The sequence below is a fragment of the Pelecanus crispus genome, unplaced genomic scaffold (genome assembly GCF_030463565.1).
Source record: "Pelecanus crispus isolate bPelCri1 unplaced genomic scaffold, bPelCri1.pri SCAFFOLD_122, whole genome shotgun sequence".
In the NCBI taxonomy this organism is placed as follows: domain Eukaryota; kingdom Metazoa; phylum Chordata; class Aves; order Pelecaniformes; family Pelecanidae; genus Pelecanus; species Pelecanus crispus.
Genome location: NW_027461253.1, coordinates 32726 through 52477, shown reverse-complemented (window position 1 = coordinate 52477; position 19752 = coordinate 32726). Strand labels below are relative to the sequence as shown.

Genomic DNA, 19752 nt, shown 5'->3' with positions numbered 1-19752 from the left:
AGGAAGAACTGCCCAACACATGGGGTAAGATTGTGGGGGACTGCTGGTGTTCGGTAGTTTGTCATTGTTTTTACCTTGGCAGTCATGTAACAATACAGAAACACTCCTATTAAGAGTTGTTTCTCTTGGGGTGAAACACAGAGGTTACCTGGCAATGTTGCAAAGCCCTTCAAGCTTCCAGGGAAACCTGCAATTACAAATGCAAAAATGTCTTTTTTCCAGGTCATAGACATTGAATATGTCCATAGACCTTTCTCTGTGGACTTTCACGCACATTTTTGTATATTTCAATATCACTGGAAATGTTTCTGGTTTTAACTCTTTTTAATGACTGGTTGTAGACAGGTTTCAGGATTCGGTCTAAACCCAAGATGTTTCTGTTGACCCCATCTTGTGACTATGTGCGTGTTTTAGGTACACAAGCCTCTGGTTGAGTATTCATGCTATTGAACGTTCGTCACTGAATGTATCTGCATGAGGTCTGAATTCAGCCTTCATCTAGAGATGGTGAACACAAGTTTCCCCAGCGAGTGATTCAGAGCAGCGAACTGAGCTCTCGCGCTGAATTGCGCTGGGGAGGAGGAGCGGGTTTGTGTCTCTTCTCTGAGTGGATGGCGAGCGCAGGGGTATTTCCCCCTTCAGGAACCTGAAGTTAAGCCAAAGAATGTCAAATGAGTTCAAAACACTGCTCAAGCCTTTTGAACGTCCTGGCTCTGTTCTTTTAGGAAAAGAAGTATTTTAGTTGAGCAACCCTTAGGCTAGGTACAAGGAGAGCACTAAAGGCTTTTGCTGCTTCAAATAGTCCTTGAAATGTCATTTTAATTGTGGGTCCTGACATGAGATATGTCTGCATTTCTTTCCTTAACAGGACAAACAATTTGAGTCTGTTCCCAGAATTAAAAAGAGCACAGGAATTCCCAGGAGTTTCATGGTGGAGGTGAAAGATCCCAACACCAAGGGTGCTATGCTGACGAAAAGTGGAAAATATGCAATACCAGCTATTAATGCATAAGTAGGGAATTAATTGGACTGACCACAAAGGGAACGAGAGAAACCATGTGTAAACATCTGAGTGGCAATGCAACCAAGTTGGCTGGCATCTGGAATTACGAGGGAGGAAGCATTGTCATTGTAGCTTACCCTTAAAATCTGTGATACTTTCTACCATTAAAATAGGGCAGTCCTTCTGTTCCTGCCCCTGCAAGTTGGTGAAACTTGTGGTATGCTAAGAATCTGTATTTCTGCAAAACGTTTCAGTAGTGTTTACAGCGGAGTCGGTCTCTGTGAATGCTCATTTTGCTTCTGGGTTATGCTTCAAAGACTTCCTGCAAAATGTAACAAAGAGCTGTTGGACTGAGCTTTCCTGCCCCCCTGACTTTTATCCAATCCCATGTGTGAAACAGACTGAAGCTTTCCTGTGGCTATAAACTAAGAAAACACTACTGTGTGCTGATAAGAGTGGCTGTTTTCAAATGCACTTGGTAGCACTTGTGTTTTTCTGTCGTGGATCTCCTTTTGTAGAAGCTGTAACACAGACTTCCTCCATTAATCAAACGTAATTACTCAGAGACTAACTTTACCCTGAGCCTGCAATTTACACTTACCCTCTGGCAAAGGAGAGGTGGGATTCATTTCACCTGATTTCTAGGTGTCAAGGAATTATTTTTCCAGTCTGAGCTGGTTTCTGAGTTGATCCAATGAATGGGAGAGTTCTGCAGAAGGAAAATTCTTCCCCCCTCCCTCTTTTAGTGCTGTGGCTACAGGAAAGTAGTTCAAACAAAATGCCTACGTGTTAGAAGGCTAATGGGGTACGAGAAGGATTCCATCTATTCTCTTCCTTTGATAAATTCAAAGTTTGGAAAAGTTTTCCTTTAGTCATCTTTAACTCCTTCCTTTTTCCTTCCCCACCCCGCCTCCAGGGAAGCTTATGCTAGAGGCAAGAAGGAAAAGCCTCCCTTCCTACCAGTGGAGCCATCCTCCTCCTCCTCAGATGATCCTGTTCCAGAGGAGTTGTTGTGTCTCATCTGTAAAGATCTCATGACGGATGCAGCTGTTATTCCCTGCTGTGGGAACAGTTACTGTGACGAATGTAAGTGTTACTGCCCTGTCTGTTCATTCAAAACATCACATCTGATCTTTGGAAAGCAGAAATAGGAGATAACGAAATTGCGTTGTTACCACTTCTACTTAATACTTCAGTATACCCTGAACAGGAAAGGACTCTTCTTGTATAAAGAAAAAAAAAAAAAGAAAAAGGAAGAAAGCTTTTGTCCCCTTTTATGTATCTAGTTAAGTCCGCTTTACATGGGAAAGGACGAGTAAGAGAAGAGTGCGTAACTCTGCAGGTGATTACAGTATTAGATATGGAATGCATTTAGTTTGTCCACAGCCCTTTCCCTCATGCAAAATTATACAGCCAGCTCTGGTGCCTGACTGTGGTCTGCAACAAAGGGAGAGTTAGGCATTTAATACACATTCTTCTCCAAGGGAGAGCTGGTTAAGGTTAAACCTTCACAACTCAAACGTACTAATGAGTTTTTGAGATGTGTTTTGTTCATTAACTTGAGGTTGGTGACTTCTTGCTGTACTAGACAGTGGAAAAAAGACTAGTGGGGACATCAAGACACAGCCTACTCTACATCTTCAGGTGTGACTAGTGAAATATCAAAACTACGGTTGTGTGCTGCATACGAGACATTTGTGACACTATTGAACTTTTATAGCTTCATGCTCTCAATTCAAGACCACATTCACCCATTAATCATAGATGTATTTTGAGAATTGATTAGAAGCCAACAAATGTCCTCACTTTGGCTAAAACCTGTTTTGATGGTTCTAATTATTCACAGGCATTAGAACAGCGTTGCTGGAATCTGAGGAGCATACCTGCCCAACGTGCCACCAGACAGACGTTTCACCTGATTCTTTAATTGCCAACAAGTTTCTACACCAGGTACCATGATGCCTTTTACGTAAACTGTTTGTAAGAAAAGTCTATTTGTGAAAAGGTGAAAGGGAAGCAAATACTAATTTACATCTCCTTTAAGCAAGGCTAAATTGAACAAGGCCAAATTTACTTTTGAAATACATGATCTGTTGTTACAGAAGCTTACAGCCTGGCACATTCAGGTCACACTTTTGTTTAAGATGATTGCCTCACTTTCTGATTTGGTGTTAACACTGAAGGACTTTAAATACAGATACTCTGAGTCACCAGTCATTAATATCAGTGTCTAATGGGATGTGTTCATATATCTGTATGGTGATTTATTTTACGGTTGATAGCATTTATAAGAACACAAAAGCAATTTTACTCTGTGGAGGCTTTTGTTCGTGTATCTCCTGAAGTTCCATATGACCTTTTTGTAAATGTTTTTCTGCCTCTAGGCTGTGAACAACTTCAAAAATGGAACTGGCTACACAAAAAGGCTCCATACCCAGATTCAGCAACAGCAGCAGCAGCGGCCACCACCACCACCACGACCACTCCTGCCCGTCACACCTCCTGCTGCTCTGGTGAGTGCCACTCAACTGTCTAAACCTTCCCCTCTGTCAATCAGCAGTCTGTTGGAAGAGAAGGTAAGTTTTGTTTCAACATATGTGCTGATTCTTGTATTTTCATAGAGCTTATTTTCCAACTGTTTGCATTTATTCACAAGGGCTACCAGGTTCCTGTACAGAGACAGCCAGCAGTAGCAAGTGTTCTGGGCCCCCAAGGACAACCAATACCCACAGCTGGTAAGTAACTATAACTTCAGGATTTCCTGAAAAGAATGATCTTCAGACCAACTGAATGGATTTTTTTCCTTTTTTGTCTCCCCACTCCACAAGATCTTCCAATGAGAGCCAGAACAATTCGCTCAGCAGGTGGCAGAGCAGGCTGGGAACTATGAGTATTCTACAGAAATTCAGTAGATGACCACTTGTAACCTGTTAAACGAGGCCGTAACACATGACTTGTACAGCAGCTGGTTTATAATGAACTGAGTATGCACAGATCGCTGTTTACACGTGATTTTGCTAAGGAACTGATGAACGATAAGAAGATTCAAGAAGAGCATAGGCATTCGTTTTCCAGATAACTGCTTTCCATGTCCGTAAAGGAGAAGCAGATTGTCTGGAAGAACCAGGAGGAGTTCCACTCCACCTCTCTCGTTAGATGGATTGGGTGACTCAAGGGATCAGCACTGATAGGAGTTGCACATGTAGGTTGCTAGCTCAACTCTGGCAGAGATTCAGGTTGACCGATAGTTGTCCTTTGGCAGCCGTTGTTAAGGAACAGGCGTCTCTTACTAAAGCTTCTCTGCAGTGACATCCTTCACCTCCTGACAGCCGTGAGAGGCTGGAAACTGAGGAGGTGGAGTTGCTGGATTTTCTGTGTCTCCCTATTCTGAGTGTAACCATGACCTCAAGGCACTTTGGAGGAGGTATGTGAGAGAAATTGTCTTCCTTTCCTCTTTTGTTTATTTCTGGAGGATACATGGAGAGATTTTAACCTGGACTGCAAACTGGTGGCTTTCGCTAGTATTCTGTTGACATTGTTGAACTTTTCGTAGGAATTAAAAGATCAGGCTTGTTTAAGGAAATCTTAAATTGGTGAAGGACTTTGAGAGGAGGAATGACGCTAATGGCCATAGGTGGAATAATGTGATGTGGTTCTTTAAAAAACTAATAAAAGAAAAACTTGTGAAGAAAAAACTCAGGGTAGCTGATGTTTTCTATCCCTCAAAATCACTTGGGCAGGAGTCTGAATAACTCTGTTATTCATGCTCTCAGGATCTTTCCTGGAGTAATGGCATTGAGTCACATGAAACCAATCAACAGCTGTGGTAGTTCATGTGATAGAAGTGAGTGGAAATAGCCTTACCCTTCCTGGATGTTTTTACACTAACAAAGCAGCAGCTGTTGTGTCTTGTAAGCAGAAACTCTTACATGTTAGCAAGTTCTTCACTTTGCAGTAGCATCATGTCAGCAGCTGAAAGAAGCTTTGATGTAAGTATACGGAGAGGAAAAAGTAACCCAAACCAAATTTGGGAGGAAAAAAATTGGGGACAGTGACTGTTTTGAACTACCTTCAGTATTTTTTTGTGTGTTCTGTTTTCACTAAGGTCCATGTCTCCTTGCAGTACTTCATCTTGCTCTAGAAGTTCATATACCGACTCCAAATCAAGATCCAATTCTTCCTGCATTCGCTCCTCCTCTCGATCATATAGACGTTCCTGTCCTCGTTCCTACTCAAGATCACCACCGTATCCAAGAAGAGGCAAAGGGAAGAGTGGCAGCTCTCATTCTAGGTCAAGGGCACATGGTTATCACAGGTCAAGGTCCAGGTCACCCCCATCCAGAAGATCCCATTCATGGTCAAGATCTCCAGTATTTAGAGCCCAGTCTCCCACTAAATGGACAACACCTCAAGGGCAAGGAGAAAGGGAGTATTTTAAGAGACACAGAGAAGTTCCACCATACGATAAGAAAGCTCCCTATGGCAGATCTGCTGCCTTCCGACATCCATCTGAAAAGGAAAGATACAGCGCGTGGGAGAGGAAGGTGGACACCAATCATGAAAAATCTGCTCACATGGAACCTGCTGTGAAAAAAGTGAAGAAGGAGTAGCCAGATACAGACAGTGTTAGAACATCTTCCTCTTAAAAGGATGAGAATACTTTGATAGTATCCTGTAAAGAGTAGTTCCCATTTTGGGAAGCTAGAAGGGGAGTACCTTTTGGGGAGGGGGGTGTTGCAGAAGCCATTCTGGAACATGGACAGTTGCATGGCTATTTTTCTCTTTGTTTACTAGCTATACTTTACTAGTTATACTTTGTGTATAAACACAAATCACATGTTCATAAATAAAGCTAACATTCTTTTAGCCTCGTGTATTCCCTGGCACGTCTGTCTTACATTTCTAAGTAGCATCTTACCATAAGGGAACAGAGAAATCTCAAAAAAAAAAAATTAAAAAACAGGAAAAATCGTGGAGTGGGAGGGAAGACTTAGTCTTAGTTAGAACTAATTCAAGTAAATGAGAGAGAAAGCAAACACATTTCCTTCTTGTTTGCTCTGACTGTCCCTGATTTGGGCTGTGGGTGGCTGTTGGGAGGGTGGAAGCCTTGCATCTCTCTTTAGAAGTCCTCTCTCCCTCCCCCTGTCAAAGCACTGCAGCCTCAGGTGCTTTCTAGTCTTGGAGACACAATTAGCTTCATTCTTAAAGCTACCTCAGGTCTTGGTCTACAGGGTGCGGTTTTGGGTTTGCTTTGGTTTCATTTAGTTTCTTTTTTTTTTTTTTTTTTTTCATACGTGTATCCTTGTATGAATTTCAAACCAGAAGCTGGATCTTAGTGTGGCAGGAATAAATCACTGGAAAGCTTGCTAATTCTTGTTGAACAGTAAAACAGCAAACCTAAAATTAGTGAAGATTTTTTTAAAAAAAGATGCACAAAGCTTATACTTTTGAGTATTTCTTCATTGTCTTGCTCTTCTGTTAGCTGTCATTCTACACTTGCAAATTTGTGCTGCCGTCCTGCTGTTACTGCAGCCAAAGCAAGAAAGTGGATCCTTTTTGGTTTAGTATGACTATTTCAGTAAGTGAAAGGATCTCTGGTTGGCATTTGTCCTTAGAGGCTGCAGAAGTGCAGAGTCATGCCCATTGTTTTAGTGCCATCAAGCACAGCTGTGATCCTTCCTGGCTGAATTTTGAGTTTAGCCAAGCTATTGGGTTTTAGGAAACCACTGTAATTTACATGCAGCACTGCAGCAGTGAGATTAGCCTTTTCCTGCTATTTTCTGTCCCCTTCCCCACTTGCTTTGTGTTAGTTTCTGTTTAGTCTTCTGTTGGAAGTGGGAGTTAATACATTGACTGTCAGTTCTGGGTTTTGGGGTTTGTCTTTTCTTTTTCTATTTTTTTTTCCCAATTCTTCTGCATTATTATCTTCGGGTTTCATCCAAGTTGCATACATCGCCTGAGGATGGAAACATTTACCCTGCTCCTGGGAGCAGGGAGGGCTCAGGAGCATATCTGAAATGCTTGTACAGCAGGGCAGGCAGTGTGAGAAACAACCAAGCTGAACTGGAAGCCTGGGTCCATTCCCAGAGCTAGGATATCATTGGTATCAGTGAGACTTGGTGGGGCAGCCAGGTGTCAGCTACAGCTGCTCACATGCTGGAGTGCAGGGCAGTCCTGGGAGAAAAGCAGGAGCCAGGCACGTGCGTTGCATTTGCTGAGCAGGGCTGGGTCCCCGGAGGGCAGAGAGCAGTGGCTTGAAGAATGGCAGCCTCAAAGGGCGTGCAAGGTGCGGGAGCTTCCTGCTGCCACCCTGGCTTGTGGGGATAGAGCTGAGGCACCCAGCTGAGTGCAGCCTGGTCCCTAGGATGGCAGGGCAGGCTCTGCCTGAAAGTGGAAGAGCTGCTCTCAGGGCCCTTGAGGCGTAGCATGGCTTCATGGGCACCAGAGCTGGGCCCCAAACCAACTGGCTCAAGGCTGCTTTGGATTTTGGAATGGACCTGAAGGTGGTGCCCAGTATCTGCTCAGAGCAGACAGAAGGCGGCCTTAGAGCAGACAGCTTGTCTCCTGTGGATACTCTGCTATTGCAGCCCCAGATTTTGCAGGTGGTTAAGGGGGATTGATGTGAGAGGTGGCCACACTTGACAGAAAATTGAAGGAAGAGTTGTGGTCACTTTGGGGAGAGGAATCTGGCAGAGACAGCAGTACCCAGGAAACCCCATCAGTAATGGCATGGAAGTCCAAGACGACCTAGCTAACAGCGCCTGAATGACCACATCTGTTCCCAGGTGTGGCAAACATGGGAGCAAGGGGGGGGGGAAATAAGCAGGGGTAGGTCCCTTGTTTGGGAGGAGGCAAGGGTGGAGAAAGGCGGGAGTCAAGGAAGCTGAGGGGGGTGTACAAGCAAATGACCACAGGCAGAGAGAGGCACTGCAAAGTGAACAGCCAACTCTTGTAATGAATTAAACAAGAAGCTGGGATCTTGAAAACTGAAACTAAGTCCCTCTTTTCAGCTGAGGGAGGGAGCATCAGTGATGGCTTCAGGCTGTGTCACAGCAGGTTCCCCTGCAGCCCCAGGGACAACACAAGGGAGCCCAGAGGGGCAGAGCAAGTGCTGCCTTGGGCTGGTCCTGTGCTGCTGAGCTGGGCCGGGCTCCTGGGACACAGGCAGCTCCTGGCAAGCGGGCAGCGCTGCAGAGAGACAGCTCTGCCCAGGAGCAGCTCCTGTGCCAAGCGCAGCAGGGCTGAGCGCAGTGCCTGCAGGCAGGGAGGGGAGAGGAGGGAGGCAGAGAGAGGTTAAAGGCAGTGTGGGGTGGGAGGATGCTGAGAGCTCACTGCAGGAGAGATCTTCACAGCCCTTGACATGGTAAGTCACTGGCTGTAGGACAATACCGGTGCAGTTCCTGGAGGGATCTCCTGAAGCTGGTACATCCCACAGCTTACAGGATCTTACAGGATACAGTCATCTGACACAGTTGAACAGCCAGGACTGGTCCCTGTCCCTGCCCACTGCTGCAGAATAGGGCTGACTTCTCAAGAGCCTGTGGGCAGATGCCCTGCTCCTCATGGCCCACACGGCCAGCACCAACCAGGGCTTCAGGCACAGAGCTCAAGGAAGGTCTGCTAGAAACAGAAAAGGGTGTCTATGTATGACAGGGGGAGTGTCTATGGGAAATGGCTTTCATTTTGCTCAGAGAAGTCTCCCCTAACTTGTCACTATCTTTTTCTCCAATGACAGTCCCCATGCCCAGAGGCAGCAGATGTCCAACAGCAGCTCCATCACTGAGTTCCTCCTCCTGGTGTTTGCAGACACGCGGGAGCTGCAGCTCCTGCACTTCTGGCTCTTCCTGGGCATCTACGTGACTGCCCTCCTGGGCAACGGCCCCATCATCACCACCACAGCCTGTGACCACCGCCTCCACACCCCCATGTACTTCTTCCTCCTCAAGCTCTCCCTCCTTGACCTGGTCTGCATCTCCACCACTGTGCCTAAAGCCATGGCCAATTCCCTGTGGGACTCCAGGGCCATCTCCTACTTGGGATGTGCTGCCCAACTCTGTCTGTCTGTCTTTTTCATTTCAGCAGAGTTTTTTCTTCTCACTGTCATGGCCTATGACCACTATGTTGCCATCTGCAAACCCCTGCACTACGGCACTCTGCTGGGCAGCAGAGCTTGTGTCCACCTGGCAGAGCATGGCAAGCTGAAAAGTCCTTCACTAGCATAAGCAATACTTAGCAACAACTAAAACACCAGTGTGTTATCAACATTCTTCTCATCCTAAATCCAAAACACAGCACTATGCCAGCTACTAGGAAGAAAATTAACTCTATTCCAGCTGAAACCAGGACCGTATCTATATATACACACCTTAATAAGCTGGGTCAGAGAAATACATCCAGAAGAGTCATCAATCTGTTCACAAAACATTAAACACATATTCAAGTTCTACAATCAAAACACAGCAATAGTTCACCTCTACTGTAGCCTGAAAGGCTGCATTGTATCCTCTGAGTGTCACTGAAAGAGGCATTTCCAACCCAGTGTAATCTGTATTTGTTCAAAAAAGTGTCCAAACCTGTGACAGCTCCAGAGTGCCTCTGTGGTTAATGAGAAGAAACCAAACTCACCAAACCCGCCTGAGATCAACTTACTGCTCCAGACTATCTCAGAGAGGGACCCTTGTCAAATGCTCACAACTGCTTAAGAGTCAAAGGGGTAAGGAAGCTGCCAATTTTCAGCTAAAAAGGAATTTATGAGAATAAATTGCAACCACACTCCTCCCTCCCAGCTACCTATGGAACAGCTTGCAGGAATGAAGTCCTCAGGCCACTGGTTCGTAATGGACTGCTGTGTTTGTTGAGAACTAATGACTGGAGGGCAATTTTTCCACAAGGAAAAAGGGGAACTCTTCGCTTGCTCCTTTTCCAGTATACTCAAGTCTATTATGCCACAAGCAGCACTTAAGCTTACACTAGTAAAACATTACCAGAAAGACACTTGAATCACTGCTTATTATGCCTGAAGTTGTACACAAGCGTAGAATAACATTTCACAATGTAAAATGAACAGCTCTCCTCAAGGGGTCACTAACTGGATCAGAAGAGAGTAAAACCCTTCCTTGGAAAATGCTCTTGTCCTTTTGTACCTAATGCAGTGGAAGAATTCAAGGGAGCAGTTTTAGCAGACTCTGGGGAAAAAAATCTCTACATGCAGAAGATGATTCCTCACTCCAGTTCATCATTCCTTCTCTATATGTTTAGAATCATACGGTGGTACACTAAAGAAAGGCTTAACTTCTGGGAAATTAAAGCAGCATCCAACCCTGAAGTCACCCAGCTCCAAAAGCATACTGCAGGCAGAAGTGAAGACAAATGACAGGGATTTTACCCACAAATGCACCAGGCTCTAACCTTGTGCCAAAATTTATACACTGGGGTTTAGGTATTTTCATTTGCAGACAAACTATTCAACTAAACTGCTTCATCTGAGAAAGTGGAAAGATCAAATGCAGAACTTTACAATAGCACTTTGTGTAGCAACGATGTTTAATTTCACGGCAATCTATGAAAGACATTTATTCACTCAGAGGGGCCCAAAGAATATCACTTCAATCATACAGTTTTAGGAACAAACACCCAGGTATTTAAGGACATGGAAAGGAATCATTTAGCTGCACAGAACTGTCCTCAAAACATATGGGATACGTGGCTCATCGTATTTGTTTGAACACCCAAATCAAAAGTAAGAAACAGTACCAAGTTGAACAATAATGGTTTCTCAGGGGGTTTTCATCACATTTTCAAAAACAATTAGGCAAAAAAAAAGTGTTTAAAAACAACAGCTAAGTGATACAATGTGAAAATGGCAAAAAAATGCACTCCAGACAATTTGTATTGCAAGAATCAAAAAGCACACAACAACCGATACAAACATACAAACTATTATGCTGAATCAAATACATTCTATTTACAACATATACTCTGTTTTACTGCAAAAGAGATGAAATTACTGTTTGGAAAATTAATACAAGGCTACATTGTTTAGAATTAAGTGCCGTGTGTAGAAAAACAGTGCGAGACTGTGGTTTTACATACTGGTTTTGATGGTCCACGCACTGGCTCCGTTCGACTTCTGCAAGAAGAAATGGAGGTGATCAGAACTTAAAATAGAGCACGTACCTCCTGAAGATGAGGAAGTACAAGGAAATGCTTGAGATTATCACAGAGTGGTTTCTTCGTACATTTCCCTTCAAGAACGTACTACAAGGCAAGTAATGCATTTTTGAAGGCCTCTCCACCATTACAGCATACGGTCAGCATTCCCAAACATTAACCACTCTACCAGCAGTTTCTGCAATGTTTCCAGACAGAGGAATCAAAAGCTAATCTGCACGGCTAGTTTTCAACGTTACAACAGCAGTGCCATTCTTTCCTCGTCCCCACACACAGGGATTTAGTTGAGCTTTGATGCCAGCAGCATCTGTCCTCTCACTTTAGGGCAGCATTACAATACCAGGAGAGGGTGCCACCCAACCAGAAACGGAGGATGCATTCACAAGGCAGCACTGAGCATCCATACTTAAATTAACCCCCAAAACAAGGCCATGTTTATAAGCACAATGCTGTGGCGTCCACAATTACTCAGTAGTGCCTGAAAGCACTGCAACAACTGCTGCAGTAACATGCCCAAAGTTTACAGGCAGAGCCACACAAATTCAGGGTTTTTGGCTGGCAAGTGCATCACAGGCACCAGGATGCTGCTGTACTGTTTGTTCAAGACACACTGTAACTCATCAGTATACTTTATTTATGGGGAACCCACATCAGAAGGACATGGCAAAACCACAAGCTAATAACACCTACTAACTGTGGTGGAGAGGCCTATCTTTAAGAAGGCTGGAAAACATGACCATTCAAACAATGCTAATGTAGCTGATACACAACTGGACTCTGTGAATACAGAAATGACAGCAATAATGCTGTAGGCAGCATTGCATTTGAGTGTCTGTCATTTTAATCAATACGCCTGATTCTCTGTCCTCTCTAAATCTTAGGAATACAGAACTAAAACCTGGAGCACAGATATCAGCTTAGGGTAAAAACAGACTTAGAAAGAGAACTAGCAACAGTTGGCAACGTGCTAAACTGCTTCCTGCATTTCAGGTTTGGAAAGGATTAACTATTCCTTCATCGTACTCGCACAAAAGGCAATACACTTTGGGATATTGTTCTTTTTCTCTTGCCTGAAATGGATGTTGTCTTTAGGAAACTGATACGAATCCCTTATGAATGGAACTTCTTGTTTGCACGGTTCGCCAGCTGGCAACCCTTGGTCTTTCCTCTACAGCTAGGATGCAAAACCCCCAGCCTTGGGGCATAAGAATACCTGCCATATCCCACCCTCCCTCCCCCAAAGGCAAGAAAGAGTCAAACCCCAACAATCAGACACTTCTGAGATGGGAACAAGTTCTGAGTTCCCACTACGATGTGGCTCTGTCTTTACTATAAAAACAATAAAAGCAAACAGACATAGCAAGGAATCTCTCCAGACAGAGGAAACAGGATCTACATCCTGGGTATCAGCAAAATCAAGCCCCTGAACAAGCCCAAGAGTATCATCTTAAAAGTTACCATTGCTGCAGTTGGAACCCTGTGTCCCAGCAGGCCTGAACATGGAAGTTGACTTTGGGACAGATACATTCAGCTATCAGAAGTCCTGGTTAACAGGGGAGGTCCCTGATGACTGGAGGCTTGCCAATGTGACGCCCATCTACAAGAAGGGCCAGAAGGAGGACCCGGGAAACTACAGGCCTGTCAGCCTGACCTCGGTGCTGGGAAAGATTATGGAGCGGTTCATCTTGAGTGAACTCAACAGGCAAGTGCAGGTCAACCAGGGGATCAGGACCAGCCAGCATGGGTTCATGAAAGGCAGGTCCTGCTTGACCAAGCTGATCTTTTATGACCTGGTGACCCACCTGGTAGATGATGGAAAGGCTGTGGATGTCATTTACCTGGACTTTAGCAAAGCCTTCGACACAGTCTCCCATAGTATTCTCCTTGGGAAGCTGGCAGCTCATGACTTCGACGGGCATAGTCTTCGCTGGGTTAAAAACTGGTTGGGTGGCCGAGCCCAGAGAGTAGTGGTGAATGGAGCTAAGTCCAGTTGGCAGCCGGTCACGAGCGGTGTTCCCCAGGGCTCTGTTTTGGGGCCAGCCTTGTTTAATATCTTTATCAATGATCTGGGTGAGGGGATTGAGTGCACCCTCAGTAAGTTTGCAGATGACACCAAGTTGGGTGGGAGTGTCAATCTGCTGGAGGGTAGGATGGCCCTGCAGAGGGACCTGGACAGGCTGGACCGATGGGCCGAGGCCGACTGTATGAGGTTTAACAAGGCCAAGTGCCGGGTCCTGCACTTCGGGCACAACAGCCCCATGCAACGCTACAGGCTTGGGGAAGAGTGGCTGGAAAGCTGCCTGGCTGAAAAGGACCTGGGGGTGTTGGTAGACAGCCAGCTGAACATGAGCCAGCAGTGTGCCCAGGTGGCCAAGAAGGCCAACAGCATCCTGGCTTGTATCAGGAATAGTGTGGCCAGCAGGAGCAGGGAGGTGATTGTTCCCCTGTACTTAGCACTGGTGAGGCCACACCTGGAATCCTGTGTCCAGTTTTGGGCCCCTCAATACAAGAAAGACATTGAGGTGCTGGAGCGTGTTCAGAGAAGGGCAACAAGGCTGGTGAAGGGTCTAGGGAACAGGCCTTATGAGGAGCAGCTGAGGGAACTGGGATTGTTTAGCTTAGAGAAGAGGAGGCTGAGGGGAGACCTTATTGCTCTCTACAACTACCTGAAAGGAGGTTGTAGTGAGGTGGGTGTTGGTCTCTTCTCCCATGTAGTTAGCAATAGGACAAGAGGAAATGGGCTCAAGCTGCGCCAGGGGAGGTTTAGGTTGGAAATTAGGAAAAATTTCTTTACAGAAAGGGTGGTCAAGAATTGGAAGAGGCTGCCCAGAGAGGTGGTGGAGTCACCATCCCTGGAAGTGTTCAAAAAACGGGTAGATGTGGCACTTTGGGACATGGTTTAGTCTAGTCTACCCTTGATTGGTTTAGTGTGGACTTGGTAGTGTAGGTTAATGGTTGGACTGGATGATCTTAAAGGTCTTTTCCAACCTAAATGATTCTATGATTCTATGATTACAATCTACCCCATGACAACAAAAATTAACAGTGGCTTTAACAACAAAGATGCAATCTGAATGCCTCTGTAAACTAATATATCCACAAAAGCAGGTAACACACTGAAAGCCCTAACAAAGGGTACAATGCTGTATGGATACTTACACAACACAGGTTTTGCTGGTACCTTTGACTCCTCCAACAGGGATTCTCCTAACAATCACCGATGAGTTCTTAGCAATCAGGGCATTATCATCTGTGTATTCTGAAAACAACACAAATGCAGACAAAAACTGTAGTCACTTTGTAAGAATGTATAGTACTATGACATTACACATCACTTCAGGGAATCCCTTCACAGGTATGAAAGCAAAACTTTAGAGGTAACATTGTGCTTTTAACATCTCAACACACTAACGGGACATTCCTAGGAGTCTTCAGATTTGGTCATCAAACACAAGCAGCAAAATCATTTCTGCTCTTTTAAAACAGTTTGTTGTTTGCCAACAGCACAATGGTCTCCAAGGTCACTCAGGACTGACAGAACACAGAAGACAGCCTGCCATCTGCATTAAGACCAGGTCAGAGGCCCAGCTGGGGTTTGTTGTTTACGTTGGTCTGTTGTATTTTGCCTGAGAAGCAGAATAGCACATGCTCCAAGTGTTTTCAGTCAGAATGTTACAGGGCAGGAAAGAGCATTCCAGAATCCTGAGCCCTCGAGTTTACAGTTCTTCCACAATCCTGTGAGAACATCTATTCCAAAAGACAGGTCAAGAAATTCAGATCAAATTAAGAGGAGGCAAGTTGAAATGCATCATTCCTGAGTACAGGCTTTTTGAAGAGAACTCTGCCTTTATAGAACATGCCTCTAGAGTAAGCATGGAAGAGGACACCCCTGCCCCCCCTGCTATTTAAAATAGGACCCAACCATCCAGTATAGCTTCCCAGCATCTTCAAAAGAGTCCATCAGATCATTTTTTCCACTGACATTTAAAATCCTGTTACCTTTTAGCGAGTTTAAGCATCTACATCTGATGAATAAAAACTGAAATTCATGGTTATGCATTTCAAGCAAAAATTTGGTATACGTATACATTACACTGAAATGTATTCTCTAGCTTTGCTCTGAAAACCACAGGGAGATTTTTGTGTTTTCACATGGAAAACACCCTTAAGAAAGCTTCAGGAAGCACCTCTGTCACTAATACACCAAGTTTAATATTTTAGACTCCTTTTACAAAGGTCAAAGGGCAACACAACCGACCTAGAGGAGGATCTGGTCACTGGTGAACAAGAGGGATGCTCTTTAAAGCATGACAGATACTCCTTCTTTAACCTCACCTTTAGGGAACACCACGCTTAACAGAACCTAGGGAAGCAGACACTTTTTCTTCACCGCATTCTGAGTACGGATGAAAACAAAGCAACACACTTTGTAAAACTGGTATGATGTATATTGCAGTAACACTTTATGGGGTAAAATCTTTATGAGCATCATTTTCTCTTCTAAAACTTTGCTTTCTGTTCCTCACCTTCTGTAACAGAATCCACGTTTGGCCTATTTCAAAACATTTTTTCTCCTGGGGATAATAACTGGGCTCCATCACAGTTTATGACCATCCATCAGTCTGGTTTTAAGGCTCTGTTTGACACAGACCCAACTATTCCAGTAGTGACGCCAGCCAGTTGGCCATTCAGCCTGCTAGCATTCATGAAGCTGACAGTACCTTAGCAATTGAAGACAAAATTCAGAGACCCTTCTGCAGAAAAGCCCTTCAGGCAAATTAACCATTTTTCAAAAGCTCTTGACAATTTCATTCAATAGAAATAGAAAAATTCAAGACTCCTGAAATGTATCTCTATCTACGCGTGTCATGCAATCCAATGGCACCCCTAGGACCCCTAACATTGTGCTCTTAAGTCTCTTCACAGACATTCTCCTGAACATAGTTTAAATATCTTGTCGTGGTTTAACCCCAGTCGGCAACTAAGCACCACAGAGCCGCTCACTCACCCTCCCCTCACACCCCACAGGGATGGGGGAGAGAATTGCAGGGGAAAAAAAAGTAAAACCCCTGGGTTGAGATAAAGGTGGTTTAACAGGGCAGCAGAGGAAGAGAAATAGTAATACTACTGCTACTAATGAGAAAAGAACACACAAAGCACAAAGTGATGCCCTTTGTGATGCTGTTGCTCACCACCCGCTGACCGATGCCCAGCCCATCCCTGAGCAGCAATCGCTGAGCCCCAGCCAACTCCCCCCACTTTCTATACTGAGCATGACGCCCTATGGTATGGAACAGCCCTCTGGCCAGTTTGGGTCAGCTCTCCTGGCTCTGCCCCCTCACAGCTTCTTCTGCACCTGGCAGAGCATGGGAAGCGGAAAAGTCCTTGACTGCCACAAACACTCCTGAGCAACAACTACAACATCAGTGTGCTATCAACATTATTCTCATGCTCTCATTCTCAATCCAAACCACAGCACCACACCAGCTACTAGGGAGAAAACCAACTCTGTCCCAGACAAAACCAGGACACATCTGCAGATAAACAGGGAGCTTTAGGTGCCCAAGGCCCCGCGCCCGCCACCCCCATGCACCTTTGTTGGTCTGGGCGTTGCTGATCTGCAGGTCGCAGTTGGTCGCCTTCAGCTTCTCGCGGCCCATGATCTGGCGCTTGAGGTCACACAGGGGGATGTGGAGGCCACTGAAGGTGACCGCATCATAGCTCAGCTGGGAGGAGAACTTGTAGTGGACGCACGGCATGCTCCTCCTCACAGCCCAGCGGGCGGCCACACGATGGGGAGTGGCCCCCGCGGCCCCGGCTCCTCCTCCGCTCCCTCTCTCACATGCAGCGCTCCCAGGCCCGACCGCTCGCTATGGCCACTCGGGCGCCCGGCCTCAGCATTCCACCCAGGGGTTTCCTGGATGACAAGTGCACAGGCTGCCTCCAGTGCCTCATGTCACCCAGCGTGTTACGGCAAAAGGCCTGCATCATGGGGGCACGGCAGCCCCACCCTCTTCCTCCTAACCCTGAGCTCTCCCTAAAGGCAATCGCCATTCCTCCACACCTTCTTCCAAAACCTTCCCGTCTACCACATCCACTGAGCGGGCAAGGGAGATTCTCCAGAAGCCCTTACGTGAAACCCATTCGAATAAGCCAGCCCGCTGGCCATTTTTTTCCTGGAGGGAGTTCATCCAGCCCTGCACACTGCTGCATAACGTGGATGTTTGCAGAGAGATTCACTTGCTTTTCTGCAGGAAGCCACAATCAAACTAAAGGTAATGGTAAGAGTTTGGCTGCCACTACGGGCCCAGAGCATCCTGATTGCTCTGAGTCATCTCCTCTGGGTCCCAGCCTTACTGGTTTACCTGAACAGCCCAATCCGGCACATGCTAACCCTTGCACAGGAAATCATCTGCATCATTCAGACTTACCTGAAGATTAGACTACCCTATTTGCACAACTACCAGGGCAATACTGGATAGGTGAAGAAAGGGCATTCCAGGATTTACCCTCCACCTGAGCTGAAAAGGGGATTCTAAGTGCATTAATACCTTCCGCACAGGTTAGAACCGCTATCTCTTCTGCCTCTGGAGGTCGTAGCTACTGATAGTTATGGGAAGAAGTGTTACAGCCCTCTGATGGAATGTGGCACTAAGTTCCCCCTGTCTGTAACAGCTTTTATCCCTCGTTTATGGGTTGCAAAACTAGAAAGAGCTATTGTGAATGTGTCAAGAGAATTAGAAAAAGCCATTAATGAAACCGCAGGGAGTATTACAGCCCTACAGGAACAAATCAACTTATCACCACAAATGCTAATACAGAATTGATTAGCCTGAGACCACCTTTTAGCAGCACAGGACACAGTGTGTGCATTGTTGAATCACAGCTGCTGGGCTGTTTATGTAAATCAAGACCAGAAAAATGAAACTGATTGAAAAAAAAGAAAAAGACTCATTTAACTGTATGACATGAAGTAAGGCACGGATCTTCCCTAAATCTCTTTGGCTGGTTAACCTCTTGGCTCCCAAGCTCAGGTAGAGGACTGTGAACTAAAAGGATTTGGGTTGTTGCATTCACTATCGTATTTTGCTTTGTAATTGTATGTGTGTGTTTATAGTGTTGTATACCTTATGCACTCAATTTCCGGCTTATAAAATGAATAGTATAGTGTGAGCCTGATGGTCCAAAGAAAAGGAAGTAAAATCTCATTCCCTAACTATTGTACCAATTAGTCTTTAGACTATGAACTTGTATGAACTTTCTTAAGATACATCGAGCTGACACCGTATACTGCACCGCCATGGTTCAGCCAGCGTGCCCAATGACCCCAGCTCTCTGCAAGGAGAAGGACAGCCCCCACCCTGAAGAACAAAGCACACCCCTGCACTGCCCAGATCATGCCAGCATCCCAGCCCCTCCCACACCTCTGGGAAACCCTCCCCTTCTCTGGCAGCAGAGACAAGGAGCTGCAGCAAGACCCACTCCAGGGACGTCTGGATCAAGAAAGCAGCAGATACATGATGACGACACAGAGACAGAGTTGCTTTGCAAAACAGCAGCGTGTGTGTGTGTGCGTGTTCAGTAACGATTTGTCAAATTGCGTTGGACCTCAATGCTTGAATGGTCTAAGAACCACGTGTCAGACCACATTCGGGCTGCGCCAGTTTGAATGGGACAGCTTGTGCGCACGAATGCAAGAATTCCTCTTGTAATGCTGTACTTTGCCTCCCAGCCTCTCTCGTCGGTCGGCACGGGCCACTTGCCAAATTTTCCTGACAGCTCCCCAGCATGGCCACACGGTACCAGCACTGGTTCCACCACACTTGGGTGCAGCATCTTCCCCCTCTGGGGCAGAGACGGGGAGGGAAAACACAAGCCAAAAGCACCCCATCCTCACTACCGGGGCGGGATGGGGCAGCACACATATGTCGGCATCGCAGGGCCACCGGTGGTGGCCCCATGCCTGCCCCTTGGAGAGGAAATTCACCTCCCCGCAGAAAGCATGCTTGGGATGGGAAACTGTTGGGGTGGGAAACAGGGCTGATGCAATCATGGTTGGGATGGGAAGCCATCATCGGGATGGGAAATCACCATTGGGATGGGAAACCATCATGGGTATGGATGGGAAACTATGGTGGGGATGGGAAATCAGCATTGAGGACAAAATCATCAGCAGGCAGGGAAATCATTGAGATGGGAAGTCGTTGTGGTATGACAAATCAAACCATCGCAAGGCTGGATGAAGCAGGTGCTGGCGGAACCATTGCCATGGGGACGCCCCCCCCCACAATGCTGTTTATCCCCAACAAACCCCACACCGACCAACCGCCATGGCAGGTACAGCAGCAGGCTCCTGCTCCTCCTGGTGCTCCTGCCCCCCAGGTAACTCCCCAGACGGCTCTGCCCACCAATATCTCACCCCATCACCCCTCTTTGCTTCCCCCAACAGGGAGGTTCCCTCTCCGCCTGCCCATGGCATCGGAGGTATCCAGCATCACATTCACCACCCCGGCCATGCTGCCACCGGTCACTGCCTGTGTGCTGCCTTCTGTCCCGGGGCTGACACTGTCCTCTGAGCC

At 46.1% G+C, this 19752-nt stretch overlaps 1 protein-coding gene across 1 annotated transcript; it reads right to left on the bottom strand.

Annotated features, from left to right (window-relative positions):
- Positions 1 to 5140: 5140 nt before the first annotated feature.
- LOC142596841 (E3 ubiquitin-protein ligase RBBP6-like) lies at positions 5141 to 16932 on the bottom strand. The gene is made up of 5 exons (XM_075727317.1): positions 16767 to 16932; positions 14333 to 14432; positions 11096 to 11132; positions 9369 to 9413; positions 5141 to 5290 (listed from the first exon to the last, which is right to left on the bottom strand). The coding sequence occupies exons 1-5, from the start codon at positions 16930 to 16932 to the stop codon at positions 5141 to 5143; spliced, it is 498 nt and encodes a 165-aa protein (XP_075583432.1).
- Between the last annotated feature and the right edge of the window lie 2820 nt (positions 16933 to 19752).